Below are 15,298 nucleotides of genomic sequence, written 5' to 3'. Positions count from 1 at the left end.
GGCTCTTGCTCCTCACCAGACTCCCATCATGAGTCCCAATCCAAGAACACATCATGAGAGCAGAAAGATTGGCTGAGAAAGATGGAGCTCTTGGAAACAAAGGAGGTTTAGAGACATGACTCATCTCTTCTGTAAGCTCTTTGCATTTTACATCTTCAAACTCATCGTCAAAGTTAAAATACAACACTCTATCTCTGCCTCTACTTCATCCCATTCACTACTATAATCATCCTCACCATCTTCTCCTTCTTCTTCATAGCTTCCACCAACCACGCTTGCTTTTGCTTTGGTGCAGAGAATCTCCAACAGACTAGAACTCTCTTCACCTCCGCAGATGTCTCTAGTCATCTTCTCACCTATCTCTGCAAGACACAGCCCTGAAGCAGCTGCTTGTTTCAAGAACATGGTGCAAACAACGAGGACTCTTATGGAAGATTCCTGTATAGACCCTAGCTCGGTTCTCAAAAGCTCTGCGTCTTTGAAAGGGTCAAGATTTGATATATAATGAAGCTCAGCATCAGTGAATGGAACCGAAGCTTGAGGCCAGTTAAGCCATTCGAAGTAAGGATCATCAAGACATTCAGGTAGGCAAAGACCATGGTCTATAGGCACAAGCTCGGCAGCTCCAACTCCATTGTAACAACAACTCTCATCATCTTGGTCATGTATCTTCTTCACTAACATGTTTCCAGCATGCCTGTCTAGGTTCAAGACTCTCACATCAAGTATCCCAATCCTATGGACCGAACCAACAGTGAAGCTCCCTGGTCCTAGCTCTCCTGCATCAAAATCATGACCTACATACCGTTGCAAAGAGGCTACAGCTTGATCACCATCATTGCCATGGAAGGGGACGTGTGAGATTCTGACCAACGCGGTTGGTGGAACGCTGGAGAAACCTTGGTGGTCTAAGAGGTAAGCAGCCACTTCACGGATTCCGGATTCACCCACCCGGATAGACCGTTTCAAACCGGGTTGTCCGAGCATCAGACCACCGCCAGAGCCTTTTGGATTGTTGAAAGCTAAGGGCTCTTCATCAACCGGCTTTGCAACAGCGATGCTGTGACCATGTCCCGTTTGCAAAAGATAAGCACCTCCCAAGCCACTCGGTAAAAGCAGAGGCTGAGCTCCTGAGACCATAGCTATGTTCACTTCGGCTACAAGGGCGCGTACGGTGGGCGCTCTTCGACCACCGAGGATCTCTATCTCTGGACCAGCAGCGTCTTTGTTCTCAGAGGAAGCGGAGAAGCATGGAGTGGAGACGCTTCTGTGGTTGAAGGAGTGTGAAGAGGTGAGAGTTGTTGGTTTGGTGTTGAAGTCTAGAAAGTTGAAGTCGAGGTTGGTTAGAGATTGGAGTCTGCATCTTTGTGAAGATCGGTTAAACTGTGTAAACCGGTCGGTTAGTGGATCTAGAGCCAAGGCCATACAGTTCATGCCAGTGTTTCTCAGATTAATTGTGCCACTCTTGGATATGGTTTTTCTTCAATCATTTAAAAATGTGCATTTCTTTGGCTTTGCTTTAATATATCCATAGCACCTGCATAAGAACATTTTCTCTATTTAGTTCTTGAACATAAGAACATGTTCGTGGAATATATGTATATGTAATGAGAATATGAGACCTTATAATCTCTCGCTCCTCAAATTATAAATCACCGCAAGTTTCTGCAAATTCCAAGCAACACAATTAGAGAAGCCCTAAGAAGCAAGAACAATCGCTTGAGGAACAAGTTATCAAAAATCAACATTAATTATTATATGCGTACCCTGAATACAGGTGAAGGCATTCAGGGAAAGAACGAAGAAAGAATGAACAAAGAGAGCGTCAGAGAACCGACACTGTCACCGGAGAAAAGACAATATTCTGGGACTCCCCTCCCAGACTTCTTCCTTCTCCTTTGTCTTTTTTTTTTCTTTTCAAATTTAGTTTTTTTTCTTTTCTATTTTTTCATCTTATCTTCTCCAAATTTATCTAGGTGCTATTAATGTTTGTTCTTATTTACGTTTCTGATTCTCCCGCTGTTGTAGGAGAAAGAAAAAAACAAAATGAATTTGCCGGAAATAGATATTGAAAAACTCTGTTTTTCTTTTTCTTAGTTATAATGAAACCGTCGTGATTGGTTTGTGATCATGTATTTAACTTTTAGTTCTCAATACTACTGAGAGATCATCATCAGCTTCTTCCAGTGGAGAATGTGTGTCTATAGATGTGAAGAACACAATTTGTACGAGGCTTTTATATACAAAAACAGAGATTTTTATATATAAGTTTTGTTTCTTTTTTTTCTCGGATGTCAGGTGGCAAGACGCACTTTTGTGTTGCTTAAACCTCAACAACTCTTTTACAAAAACTCTCTTCATTTTTCCATACATACATTTTCTTTTTGGACTTGTGTTCCTTTATACAATTACCGTGGGATGTTGTAACCGGATGTGTTCTGCTTTTACGAACTGCTGCTTCTTCTTTTTTACAGCTTGAGCGTTTAAAGCAGTTTCTTCCGGCGCCTTTTTTTTCTACAGCCAGATGATTACAACGGCTACTATTACAACAAGCAGCTTCGTTGATGCATTTTTTAAGGTTGGACCTATGCTCGCTGAAGCTGTTACACAAACAGATTTCATATTTGAGATGTTTTTGATTCAGCGAACCAACAAAGCCATGGATGCAGGTGGTGAGAACAGAGTGAAAGACTTACATGGAGTGGGAGAAGGTGCGGGAGTTGTCCCACCGGTTGGTCCTGTTTCCGGGGTGTTTCTCGCTGGAGGTGGGATATGAGCAAATACGACGTGGGGGAGTGGACTCGATACTGGAATAGCATGATGATGACTTGGCGGGGTAGGGTTTGGTGCTGATGCGTGTTGCTTAGACCGGTTTGGTGCTGGTGCGTGTTTCTTAGACCGATTTGGTGCTGGTGCGTGTTGCTTAGACCGACTTGGTGCCGGTGCGTGTTGCTTAGACCGGTGTGGTGCAGGCGTTGGTGTAGCAGTGTGATGGTTCAGACCATTGTTTCCTTTTGGTCTCCTCTGCTCGTAAGGGCAAGGAGGTGGGCTTCTCCGGTGTAAATGTAAGTGTTTGGTTGGCGCAGATGCTGGTGCAAAGCTCTTAGCTGCAGGTGCAGGTTCTGGAGCAAGTTCATGATGGTGGTGATGATGATGATGATGGTAGTAGTGGTGGTGGGTTTCAGGTTGAGGAGAAGGGGAAGGGGGTAATGATTGGACGGGTGAACGTGGCAAGACTGAGGAAAGACGGACTTGCTTAACCTTACCAAATACGGTGTGGTTCAGGCCGAGGTTTTTCGAACGGGAGCCAGTGATGGTTTGAGAAAGCTGTTTCAACCTCGATGAGATACCGAATGTGAGCAGAACAGAAGAATGAACTATAGTAGGAGGCGCCACCGTTGAGCCTCTGGAATTTGACAAGGTTATGTACAAGTTCTGCAATTTAACCAAACAAGAGAGAGATCATTGTTTCAAGATTCTGAAGCATTAGCAATAGACTGAGCTTTTTGAATTAGAATCGTCATACCTCATAAGAAGCCAGATTTATACCCTTCTTAAGCTGGCTAGTGAGTTCCTCGAAGTTAGATTGAATTTGGTAAATCGAAAAGTTCAATGTGAAGTTGAAGAGAAGCTGCGCTTTCTGCAAAGGGAATACAGGATGGGAAGGGATCACAGTGATTCCTCCTGGGAATTTCAGCACTTCAAAAAGGAAGGGTTGCCCGAATAAAGACTCAGTCAAGCGGAAAGACAACTCCTTTTCAACCAGGGTTTCAAAAGCTGCCTTGATCAGACTTTCGATTTCGGAAGGTATCTTGGAACTCTTCTTCTCGGGGTCGATTGCAAAAACAACCATTGTTCTGTTCAGATTTTCCAAACGTTCAAGCGTTAATACCACAACCTGGCTCAAGAAAAGAAACAGAATGATCAATATAATCCATGAAAGTGAAGATAAAGAGTGGTAATCTTAGTTTACCTTGATCATGGGAACGCTGATTTCATCGGTGATATCATTCTCAAGCTGCAACAAATTGTCTTCCAAGAAGGAAACTGGTTTCTCAACATCAAAACTCGCCACTATTCTGTGATCTGAAAAAGAATCAAACACCACATCATGAAACATAGATGAAACAAAAAGTTAACATAGCTAAAAACTAAAACAGTGGGAAGTTAGACTTTGGAAAACCCAACAATAGGCTCATTTGGAAGAAATGCGTGTCATGAATAGTAACAAAAAGAAAGGAGAAAAAAGATGTTGGTGAAAACATAAACGGAAACAAATCATCATTTTCTTTTCATGAAAACATATACAGAAAATCCAACCTTTAAGGCAGTGTTGATAACAATACTAAATATGGAGTTTCATAGTGTAGTAACCTTTAACATACACAAGCTTCTTCCTAAACAAACACATCCTCTTTAATTGAGTACTGAACTCCATTACATTACATATAAAGAAAACTCCTAAAAATAGCAATTTCTAAGTCCAGAGAGTCAATGAAAATGCTTTACATTCCCCCCCCTACATCTTCTCCTCGAAAAATTCAAGGAAAATTAAAAAAAAACGATTTAAAATATTTTCAAAGGCTGCTGCTCATTCATGTGAAAGAGATCAATTCGTTGCTCGCTACACTCCCATAAGAAGATAGACGTTTGCAGATCTATAGCTTAGAAGATCTAAAGCTGCGATTTTCTTAAAAGTACCTTTGAACCTTGGATCGAGATCCAGATCCCGAGGATCTGAGAATCCGAGGAATGGAGGTAGCCAAAACACGGCGGAGAGGAACACAGCAGCGGAGAAAGCGAGAATCAAAACGCATCTGAGACTAAAGCATCTAGAGATCCGAGCAGAACAGCAAGAGCATCCGTTTCCTCCTTCGTTGTTCCTAACCGTATTATCTCCGTCGCGAGGGAGATTGTTGTGCTCCTCGTCGCTATTCTTCCCCATAGCAAAAAAATCTCAAACGCTCCTCCGATCGGATTCAGATTCAGATTCTTCCGCTCCCATCCAAAATGCTTACCGGGAAAAAAAAACTCAATTAATATTCTGTTGAGAGGGAGGAGACGGAGGTAACTGACGACGGAAGTGAGAATGTAGGGGGTAGGGGGGAGGCTCAGGGAGACGGAGGAAGGAGGTTTCTCTCTCTGTAAGTGACAATAGGAAAGGAACCTCTCTCTCTCTCTCTCTCTCTGGCTTTATCTTTTTTTTTTTCTTTTCTCTTTTAACATTTGTTTAGCAATTTTTTATGTGTCCAGAGCAGTTGTACTAGTGGGTGTGAGCTCGTGTCAGTTTTGAATTTCGAATACTTTTTTTATTTTTAAAATATATATTTAATATGAAAAACAAACAACAATGACATAAACATATCATCATCATCTTTTCCAAATACATGCTGCAGTTGCTTATTTCTCATTTGGGATTTGTGAAATCTAAAAGTCGATTGATTATACTGTATATATATTTTTTTAAATACAGTATTTCAGAAAATTAGCCTATGCTTTTATGTGTTCTTGACATATGATAATGCTAGCAAAGGTTATGTTGAGTTTATGAATTTTATACTTGATTTATAGGAAACATTTGAAGGTAGAATTGTTTGTTAAACCTGTTTAATGCTTTGTTTGTTGTAAAAAAAGTTACACAATCATAATGGTCTTTTAAACACTGCAAACAATGTGAATCAAATATCTATATGGTTTTCATGGTCATATACAACTCATAGTACGTACACTGATATTTCTGAACTTGGATTTAGATTATAAACATCGGTACTGGTTTACATCACTATTTGAATGTTTGACAAGAAGAAAAAAAGTGGAAACAAATATGAAAGAGAGACGGACAACTTATGGTGGATGGGAAATTGTGTAAGTAATTAACTTGTTGAGAAGACAAGTTGGTTGTGCAACTTCAATCACGGAAGAGACAAGGCAAAAAAAAAAAAAATTTAGGTCAAAGACTTTTGTCACTTTCCCTCTAAGGCAGAAGAAATCTTGTGGGTCTTTTTAAAAGCTTCCTCTTCGTCGGTGACATGAATTTTAAGATTTAAGACATTATCATCACTTTTATACACCATCCATGCATGTGTGATGTGTCTAATGCTATCTCTATATTTACTGCTAATCCAACTACACCATGTGTGATGTGGCTTTTGCCATTATTCACTGCTTACTCTACCTCAGTAATCTAATTTTCATTGGGTCCTAAATCCAACTCAGAGTTCTTTTTTTTTAAGCTATATATGGTTTTCGATAAATATGATCTTGCTATATAGACTGAGTGGTCCCATTTTTTTCCTTCTAAATGTTGTGTATGGATCGCTAAACCTTGCATCACCTCAAACTATAGGTTTATCAAAATAAACCTATATTATTTAGGAACCTTGTTACTAAAATAATTTTCGTAAATCTAAAGTTGTGATATTTCTGCAATTTTAAAACTTTAGTCGTTGTTCTGAAAACCTAAAATAAATTTGTAAAACTGCCATACTTTTTTGTGAACTAAAACATTTAAGTCAGAAAAACACTTTTGTATCGGAAAAAAATATAGGAATCTACTATTTCTTGGTTAGCATATTCGTAGTGGCCAAAAAACGATCGAGTATTATATAGTAAATATATCTTTCGCCTCAAGCAACCTGACGGTACCATTGAACTAACGCAATTTGGTTATCTAACTATCACTTTCGTGTAAAGCACTGAGACAAAATCTAATGTTTAATAAATGAGATCGAAAGATTCCTAGAAGATAGTCAAGCTTTGCTAGCCAAGTCATAGCTCTCAGGTTCTCGTATGACAGCTTTTGCTTACGAAATGTGTAAGTAAAACAAACGTAAGAATAAGTTTGTGATAGAAGCAAGCAACTGAAAGAATGATACAATAATAATTAATAAAAAGAAACATAGCCAAGTTTGGTTGGCGCCAGCCGAGAAATATGTTATTCAGTAACATGCTAACATGTGATATAAAACCCATAGATAAAACGCACACTTGCTCTACATTAAACAAAGAACAACGAATCATCACAACTCCGAAAGGCACCACCTGATGGGGAGGTTACAAGATATGCAGAGACTGATGTTATCCAGCAACAAGAGATACAATACGCTATCAAGATCTCAGAGAGAAAGCTAGATTTGTTCTCTGTATAATATACCTAAACACATTATATCTCTCTCTCTTTTTTTTATGTCAACACATTATATCTTGAAGCAAACATTTACTATTCAGTAACATGATAACATGTGATATACAACCCATAGATAGTATAAACACACAAAGTTGCTTTACAATAAACAAGGAATAACGAATCATCACAACTCTAATAGACTACTCTGTATAATGTACCTAAACACATCATATCTCTTTCTTTCTTTTTTTGTCAACTCAACATATCTTGAAACAGTTTCTCAGTAGATACATTTTCGGACCTAATTATGGAGAGGCGCTTAGATTGTCATGAGAAGAGTAGTAGTATAAACCAAGTCAAATTCAAAATATCATCAAACGAGTTTTGTATGATTTTACATGTAACGATTTATTCATCCTCTTCTTCTTCATAGTATTCTTCATCTTGCGTCTTCTTCCTCATCTTGAGAACAACATGGCACAAAACCAAGTCAGTATCTGCAACACTCGATGGGAGACTAATCTCTCTAATGAACCATTCTTCCACTGGAGGTTCTTCTTCGTCAGGCAAAAAAATGTCGTCATCAGATTCTTCTTCCCGCTCAGTGAGAGTAAACCTGCGTTTGATACCGACACAGTTTTCCTCTAGATCGAACACAGCAGTATCTTCGCGGAATCTTGTCCAGAGACTTTGAGGGTCTTGTTGTCCCTTAGGCTTCATGCAATAGTAATACCAATGTCTCTCTTCTGGATAGCCTGAAAGATATAGCCAAAGTGATTTATCAAAAAAACAGAACAAAACATGATTAAGTCAAACATTATAAAAGGTTTATCTCTGACCAGGCAAATCGCGAGGAGGGATTGAGAAGATATCGTGACGTTCTTCAGGTACGATGCATGCTGTTACTGGCTGTCCCAGAGCTTTTTGTTTCAAAAAGATTGACATCTCAAGAGATGTTGGACGAAAATGTATGTCCTCAGGTAAGAGTCTGGATCTTGGCTCCACTCTAAAACAAAAACAAAAGGAGATTTTTTTTAATCAATGGCCAAGGAGGCGTCACAATGGTGTAAGAAACAGAGGATTTGACAAAGAAAACGTGGAAGAGAGTATGATCATCACATTTTTGGTGTATTAAAAGCTTCGACCAGTGGAGGATCAGTTTTGATATGTGCTTTGTTGCATTCCTCCAGGAGGTCTCGCATTATCAGAGTCCTTGACTGAAAGAAGAAAAAGACATGAGCACACACACACATACCTCTGAAGTCTGAATCATTTTGTAATAAAAGAAAGATTTATAAGTTAGATAGGGGTTTTACGTGTGAGAGTGCTGGAGATTCTGCGTTGAAGGCGTGAAGAACATGGTCGTAAGCCTGTTTATGGAGTTTGATCTTCTTGCTCGTTGGCGAATCATCTTCTTCGTCATTAGGAGACCTTGCATGGATCCGTTTTCCAGCAAGAGACTCTGGATTAGGAAGAGAGTCTGGACTCCAAGTTGCGTTATTTGCCTGATAAGAAGAAAAACAGAGAAAGGAAAGTTAAAAGAGGGCAGAGACTCAGAGTTATTCAACTTCCCTGACTTGGGATTAGATACTTACAGAGTGATCAATCTTCTCGGAAACAGAGATGTGAGTTTCTTGACCGATGTTCCACTCGTTCATCAGCTTTTGTATGATTAATTGAGACTTGTTCTGTACAAGAAGAAGAATACTGAGCGCACTATAACTTCGAGAACAGAATGGAATAAGAGAAGAAGAAGAAGAGTGAGAAAGCGTTACGTGTGATGTTCCCGAGGGTTCTGATTTGGAAGCAAGGAGAACAGAGTGATAAGCTTTTCTCTGGAGCTGTTCGAGTTTCTGTTTCTTGAACTCCGGCTCGTGCGCTCTAGTAAATGATCTTTCAGCCATAGTTCTCTTATTTAATGGGCAGAGAAACGTTCCATCTTCTACAATACAAGGAAGGAGTAACAGAATCAAGATTACTAGTGGAGAAGAAACAAAGGAAAAGCAGAGGAATCTAGAACCATTGACCACTGACTAAACCCTACTCGAAAATCCCTAGTTAGTTACTGTGATCGAACATGTACAAAGAAGAAACATCAAGAGAAGTGTTTTTACAGACGTACCGGCGGGAGGATTTGGGTCTAGATCTTTCTTGTCCGCCATTAGAGAGAGAATCAGTGTGAACAGAAGAATCGTGCGAGATGAAGCTTTTGTGGTTTAGAGAAAGACGCTAAACTTCGAACGCTCTCTGGCGCAAGAACGTAGGTTTGCAGTTGCTGATAAATGAGAAAAAGAGTTTTGAAAGATTTTGTGGAATAATCGGTAGTTATACTTCTGTTAGGGGACTTTATCGTCTATCATACTATAAAGAAACATACTATTCAGCTACAAAGTAAACATAATCTAATAACCTGCCGTCACGTTAGCATTGAGCTAATGCAGATTTGGCTATCTAACCATCACTTTCGTCTAAACTGAGACAAAAATTTAATACTAACTTATTAGTGACTGAAACTGAAGAAATGTTTACAATAGAGATGAGATTCGAAAATAGTTAATTATTCTTCCCAGGTTCTCTCGTTCATCAGCTTTTGCTTACGAAATGTTAACAACCCTAAAATAATAAGTTTGCAAGAAACCATCTAAATCAGAATGAAATGATATTAATAAAAAAAAGAAACAGGTAAATGTTTGGTTGACGCCAGCCGAAACATACATTCATTCATCTATAAAAAGAAGCATAAACTATTCTAAAATACAAACTCAGTAACATGCTAACATGTGTGTGATTATATAATAATCCATTAAGTTAAAGAAAAAACAAAGTTGATAAACCATAAGCCAAAGAGAACATAAAGATCTACAAGTAAAAACAATGAACAAAGTCAAGTGAAAAGAACAGACAGAACAAGACAAAGTTGAAATAAAATAAAAAGGCCTTAACAAGTAGTTAAAGTTTCTAGATTTTTTTTTACCCTTTTAATAGTCAAAAGGCCATCCACTATAACCCATATGTGACTGTTGTTGCTCATGTTGTTGTTGTAGCTGGTGATGGTAATTAGACTGCCCTCCTTCTTCTGCACCCGCTGTGCTGTTCGTATCTCTCCGGTTCTGGCTATCCCTCGAGCTAGACGACGACCGGAACGGCCAGAGACTAGAGAAAGGGTTCCTTCTCCTGCTCCCGCCGCCGCCTCTACTCTGATCACCCTGTGTGCTCGAAGACGACCCTCTCGACGACGGCAACTCTTTACGACAAACCGGGCACGTGTTGTGCTGAACCAGCCACGGGACGATGCAGTCGGAATGATAAACATGTTTACACGGCATCTGTTTCGCTTCCGACTTGAGCTCGAACTCGTCTTTGCAAACCGGACAGTGAGAGTCCGACGACTTGAGATGCTTCTGCGTGATCTTGACCGTCGGTAACGCGTCGATAGATGATTTCGCCGCAGGCGGTGGGCCTCGATGGTGAGTAGTAGTCCCCCCAGACGAGGAAAGCTGCTCGATCAGTTCTTCGAGACCAGGTCCGTAGAAGTAGTCACCAGCATTGGTGTTTCCACCACGAGTGATGCCGATACCAGGTGAGGTGTTTAGCAAGGCTTCGACTGATGTGTTATTAGCTTGGCCACCGAAGATCAAGAAAGGAGCTATACTCGAGAAGCTTTCTGAACCACCACCACTAGAGGTGATTCTTGTGGTGATATCTCGGTCGTGGCTTCTTTCGGCTAAGCGGCTTCTCATGAAAGCTGAGAAAGCTTCCATGAGATCATACGTTGGACCGCGTTCAACATCTCTGTGGGGTCTAAGCGTATCAATGGGTGGTGGTGGTGGTACATCGATTTCCTCGACAAACCCTCCTCCACAATAGGTACAGAGGGAATCTGGACCGCGTAGGTAGACACCGCGTTGGCATCTGTGGCACCAGTGAGTGCTTCGACCACTCGACATTCCTCACAATCTCCTTTATGTCCCCTGTGCTTGAAACTTAGGAAGCTTTTTTAACTGTGGTTCAGACAGAGTCAGGGTACTAGTTAATAATAGCCTGCAAAAAAAAAAAAAAGGAGAGCTGGTGACCAAACTCATGCTAACTTGTTGCTTAAGTTGGTAAACCAAAGAGGTTTTTGGCTATATGCCTAACTTTCTAAAGCTTATCTCAGCTAAGTGCATACTACAAGATCCAAAATGTAATTTACACATCACTATTCAGAACAAAAAAAAACAGACTTTAGAACACCTGGTGTATTCAGAAAATAAATTAAGAGAAAAAACGAACTTTAGAACACATTGGTTCACCAAAACAGGAAATACTCTTACCTCAACATACTAGACCTTTTACTCTTTAAGGTTAGAACATTCTAACTCAAACTCAATCATGAATCTATTGACACCCCTAAAAAATCTAGCTGCGGATTAACAGAAAACTTTCTCTAAAAGCCTCTAAGAGGATCGTTAATTGCTCACTAATTACGTCAACGAAAATAATGAGTATGATATAGATTTGGATGAAACTTGTTACCTAACATGATATAACCACTTTCGAGCTACATTATCTAGATGAGACTTCAATAGAGAGAGAGAGAAGTACAATGCAAATGATCCACAGCAATCAACACATCTTTCATACGGATAATAAAGCGAAATAAGATCAATCAAAAAACCAGATCACAGAAAAAAAAAACGAGACAGGAAAACGACAAATCGAATCCAGAAAACAAAACAAGAGAAAACTTACAAAAAGTATCCTAAGGAAAATATCAATGCACATTCTTTGAGCAAATCAGATCCAAAATATAACAATAAATGTAATCCGGCGACCAAAAAAAAAAAGAGATTCGCGACACAGTTAACTTTTGGTAAAGAAAACCAACTCAATGAGTTACATACCTTCACATAGATCCGAAGGAGGACAGAGAAACCCTAGAGAGAAGCTGTGGTGAGATTGGTTTTTGTAGGAAGAAGACGAAAGAGAGAGAGAGAGCTAACCTGGAGGAATCTCTCTGTTACACTCTATTGACACTTTGACAGTATTGGCTGTTACCACAATAAAGAAAGAAAGAAAAAAACACCTTAGCTTCTGTAAGTTCTGTAATAAATCCATTTTACTGTCATCTGCCACGTGCCCATTTTATCTACTTACCCTTAGAATTCACCGTATCTACAGCTATGCCACTCTGACAGCCACCGGCTTTTTGTCACGCTCTCCTTGCTTCCGCCGGAAGGTTACTCGATATACTCGCACGAGAAAAAACATTCCTTTATTTGCTTTTTGTACTAAAGGTTTCTTCTATAAATAGACCAAAAAGAAGCTCTTGTAGATAAAAATCCAATGTTACGGGAACAAATTAAAACAAAATAGAAACTTAGGGACCAAAACTGAAATTTTCAAGAAAGTAAAATTACGCACGTGCTAAAATAATTAGAGTTTCATCTTCTTCCGGCGTTTCCCGCCGGAAACCTCACCGACCTTTTCACGAACATAGCTCCTAAGCTTCTCGAGAATCCTCCTCTCGCTCACACGCAACACAAGCGAATGATACAACCTCCTGTCTTTAGGAAGAACACAACTCTCCAACCTAGCAACATCCTCCTCCAAAGAAATCGACGTCCCATACAAACTCTCTCTCTTATCCACAATAGCAAGAAGCGCTTCGCATACACCGTCCGTGAGAAGCACGTCACCGCTGCAGCTCTCTCCGAACACGACCTTGTTTTTCCCTATCGTTACCTCTTTAGAGACACAATCTCCTGTTAACGTTAGGTCGAGTTTCTTGTGCGTGTCGTTTGGTAAGAGCAGGATGTTGAGTAGCATGAGAAGCTCGGTTTCGGGCTCTCCGGTTGAAGAAACCTCGAAGTATTCCGAGTTGTAGCCTAGTTTTCTAAACGAGGCGAGCCTAGCTCGAGTGTGCCGGCTCGTGTACGAGGATGTGCTCCACTCGGTTACTAGTTCGAGATCTATGTTGACAATGTTGTAAAGATTATCGACTTCTGTGAATCCGTATCTGTGTAGTAACGCAGCGTTACCTATCAAACCGTATGTGTTGTATACCTAGAAAGAAAATTTATAATAATGAGATCTCAAGAGTTTGAAAAGATGAATTAAAAAAGCATATACATACCTCAGCTCCAGCTGGGACGTTCTTCACCATGATCATTTCTAAACTGGATGCATCGTCTTGCAACATGGAAGAGTTTTCCTCTTCTTCTTCTTTGGTTTCTTCTTCGTCAGTGTTTTCACCCTCCAAAGATTGCTCAGGCGAGGAAGAGTTTTTAGTGGAAGGCTCGTCGTCTTCAACAGTGTCCTCACTAGCTGCATCACTGTTGTCAGTTTCATCAGCTTCGGAATCGGATTCACTGTGAGGTAATTCAGCGGTGAAATGAACATCTTCCTCCCCGGTTTTATGATTGAAGCTGCGATATGGATTCAAAAGAGTCAAAACATCAGTTTTTTGGCATACACAGAACTATGTAATCACTGACAGGAGTTCAAAAAGACTCGGTCTAAATCTGAGTGACTGAACCTAATAAGACCTTTAAAGTCTTACTCAGATGAAATAAGTGCAAATGACTGAACCTAATAAGACCTTCATTCATTCTGGTTACAACAAGTCTAAACCCTAAAAAAAATACAACCATCAAGAGACATACGAGCTCAAATAAATGCAAATGTAAGACCAGCTGATACATACTAAGCTTATTAAGGCAAGAAGACAGATAGTTATTCTAAACAATAAGCTTACAGATCTGCAAGAGGGACCATCCCCCATCCATGGTAGTCATCGATCTCGAAAGACCGTGAAGCAATCAGGCTCTTGGCTGCAAGATACTCTTTGATTCCAAACGAACCAGGATCAACATTCTCAGGGAGGAAAGAGGTAAGTGGCACAATGTTCTCTTCCCAATCCTCATGTACAAGACCACGGTCTTCCTTCACATCCTGCCTACAACAAAACTCAAAACTTGATGAGTAATAATGAATCCAACAAAGATTCCAATTGAAGCGAATCTCTTTTAGTGAAACCTTGTGAATCTCAGTTCCAGACAAGAGAGAGTCCAACTCATCAAGGGGCCAGACAAGAGGCAAATCTTCTTGGAAAGGAAGGATCTGAAGGTAACCAGCCCACGGAGACTCTTCGCCCAAGCCTCTCTCGTACATGATAGCCACCGAGAGAGCTAAAGGTCCGTCTAACTCAGCGGATTCGATCATCTCGCGAGCCCCGCTGGTTTTGACGGTGAGACAGGCGGTTTTGGAGATGTTGGCGACGACGTCTCCTTCCTTCAAGTCGCGCGAGGCTCTGACGGATACGGCGTCGTTTTGGTCTTCGACGAGGTCGAGAGCGTCGCTGCAATCGACTCCGTTTGCTTTCATCCATCCCTTGAATGCTCTTAGCCTCCTGGTGAAAATTGAGAGAGAGAGAGAGAGAGGTTTAGAGAGCAGTGACAGAGGAGGATTTAGAGATAAAAATATAGATAGAGAACCTTGTGGCCATGATGTTGGAAGTCTCTTTGAGTTGCACAGTCTAATAGATTTGCCGGAGAGAAACAGAAGCAACGACGGCGTTACTCGGAAGAAGAAGGGTTTTTGATCCCTTTCACTGACGGAAATACCCTTCAGATTTGGACAGAACTTTAAACTCAGAACCCCTTTTCAGGACACAAAGGCAATATACTAACTCAAGTGTGTCAATGCGTTAAATAATAATTACTTATTATTTATATATTTAATATTTATATCGAACATTTTAGTTTTTTGTTCTATATTTACAAATTTCCCATATCTAATATATTAAAACTGAAATACATTTGTACTTAACCCTAAGTTTTCCTCAATAATTACATCTTTATGCCATTGATTAATACATTGTCGTTTTATACCTTTAACTTTTTTATACCATAAATTCGCTTTAAATTTCCGTTTTCTACACCATAAAACCCGTGAGTGTGTTTCGACTTATATGATATTGTATTGGGCTTATATCTTGATGGGCCAGACAAGTAAACAAATAATTTTGATGATTTTGTCCTGAAGCTTGCTTATTTATGTGATCTTGACAAAGCTCTAAACCTGACTCCAGTAGTGGTATGTGATTTTCAAAATTCTACAGCAGACAGTAATTGTATTGCTTGTGATACAAGTGAAGGTAGACGTGATGGACTCTAAGTCATTCTTTTCCAA

The 15,298-nt window shown here is 40.0% G+C and overlaps 5 protein-coding genes across 8 annotated transcripts in view; all 5 read right to left on the bottom strand.

Moving 5' to 3' along the window:
• LOC108862482 (phosphatidylinositol 4-kinase gamma 8) overlaps window positions 1–2,099 on the bottom strand; it is a 2,876-nt gene extending 777 nt beyond the window's left edge. Inside the window, 4 exon segments of the mRNA XM_018636624.2 lie at window positions 4–183; window positions 186–1,537; window positions 1,623–1,665; window positions 1,767–2,099. Of these exon segments, the coding sequence (XP_018492126.2) occupies window positions 4–183; window positions 186–1,434 (1,429 nt within the window). The 5' untranslated portion in view covers window positions 1,435–1,537; window positions 1,623–1,665; window positions 1,767–2,099.
• Window positions 2,100–2,234: 135 nt separating this feature from the next.
• Window positions 2,235–5,211, bottom strand: LOC108858608 (proline-rich protein LAS17). The gene is made up of 5 exons (XM_056986108.1): window positions 4,702–5,211; window positions 3,974–4,086; window positions 3,527–3,898; window positions 2,697–3,435; window positions 2,235–2,600 (listed from the first exon to the last, which is right to left on the bottom strand). Exons 1-5 carry the CDS (start codon window positions 4,943–4,945, stop codon window positions 2,515–2,517), a joined length of 1,554 nt encoding a protein of 517 aa, XP_056842088.1. The 5' UTR covers window positions 4,946–5,211; the 3' UTR covers window positions 2,235–2,514.
• A 2,239-nt stretch (window positions 5,212–7,450) lies between these two features.
• On the bottom strand, window positions 7,451–9,793 carry LOC108861462 (uncharacterized). 3 transcript variants are annotated; one of them, XM_057011398.1, is made up of 8 exons: window positions 9,537–9,793; window positions 9,249–9,401; window positions 8,902–9,068; window positions 8,722–8,814; window positions 8,443–8,631; window positions 8,246–8,343; window positions 7,966–8,132; window positions 7,451–7,881 (listed from the first exon to the last, which is right to left on the bottom strand). In XM_057011398.1, the coding sequence occupies exons 2-8, from the start codon at window positions 9,286–9,288 to the stop codon at window positions 7,535–7,537; spliced, it is 1,101 nt and encodes a 366-aa protein (XP_056867378.1). In that variant the 5' UTR covers window positions 9,289–9,401; window positions 9,537–9,793; the 3' UTR covers window positions 7,451–7,534. The 3 variants fall into 3 exon arrangements, with proteins under 3 accessions (XP_056867378.1, XP_056867379.1, XP_018490829.1); XM_057011399.1 differs by lacking the exon at window positions 9,537–9,793 and having other exon boundaries at window positions 8,902–9,065; window positions 9,249–9,507; XM_018635327.2 differs by lacking the exon at window positions 9,537–9,793 and having other exon boundaries at window positions 9,249–9,506.
• Window positions 9,794–9,911: 118 nt separating this feature from the next.
• On the bottom strand, window positions 9,912–11,074 carry LOC108861463 (E3 ubiquitin-protein ligase RZF1). The gene has a single exon (XM_018635328.2). It carries the CDS (start codon window positions 11,071–11,073, stop codon window positions 10,105–10,107), a length of 969 nt encoding a protein of 322 aa, XP_018490830.1. The 5' UTR covers window position 11,074; the 3' UTR covers window positions 9,912–10,104.
• A 1,194-nt stretch (window positions 11,075–12,268) lies between these two features.
• Window positions 12,269–14,784, bottom strand: LOC108861460 (ribosomal lysine N-methyltransferase 3). Of its 2 annotated transcripts, XM_057011397.1 has the most exons (6): window positions 14,602–14,784; window positions 14,144–14,516; window positions 13,863–14,059; window positions 13,242–13,533; window positions 12,530–13,171; window positions 12,269–12,409 (listed from the first exon to the last, which is right to left on the bottom strand). In XM_057011397.1, exons 1-5 carry the CDS (start codon window positions 14,610–14,612, stop codon window positions 12,542–12,544), a joined length of 1,503 nt encoding a protein of 500 aa, XP_056867377.1. In that variant the 5' UTR covers window positions 14,613–14,784; the 3' UTR covers window positions 12,269–12,409; window positions 12,530–12,541. The 2 variants fall into 2 exon arrangements, with proteins under 2 accessions (XP_056867377.1, XP_018490827.1); XM_018635325.2 differs by lacking the exon at window positions 12,269–12,409 and having other exon boundaries at window positions 12,415–13,171.
• Between the last annotated feature and the right edge of the window lie 514 nt (window positions 14,785–15,298).

Source organism: Raphanus sativus, chromosome 5 (genome assembly GCF_000801105.2).
Source record: "Raphanus sativus cultivar WK10039 chromosome 5, ASM80110v3, whole genome shotgun sequence".
NCBI lineage: Eukaryota > Viridiplantae > Streptophyta > Magnoliopsida > Brassicales > Brassicaceae > Raphanus > Raphanus sativus.
Note: the sequence above shows the minus strand (reverse complement) of the source record. Positions and strands in the feature narration are given on the sequence as shown.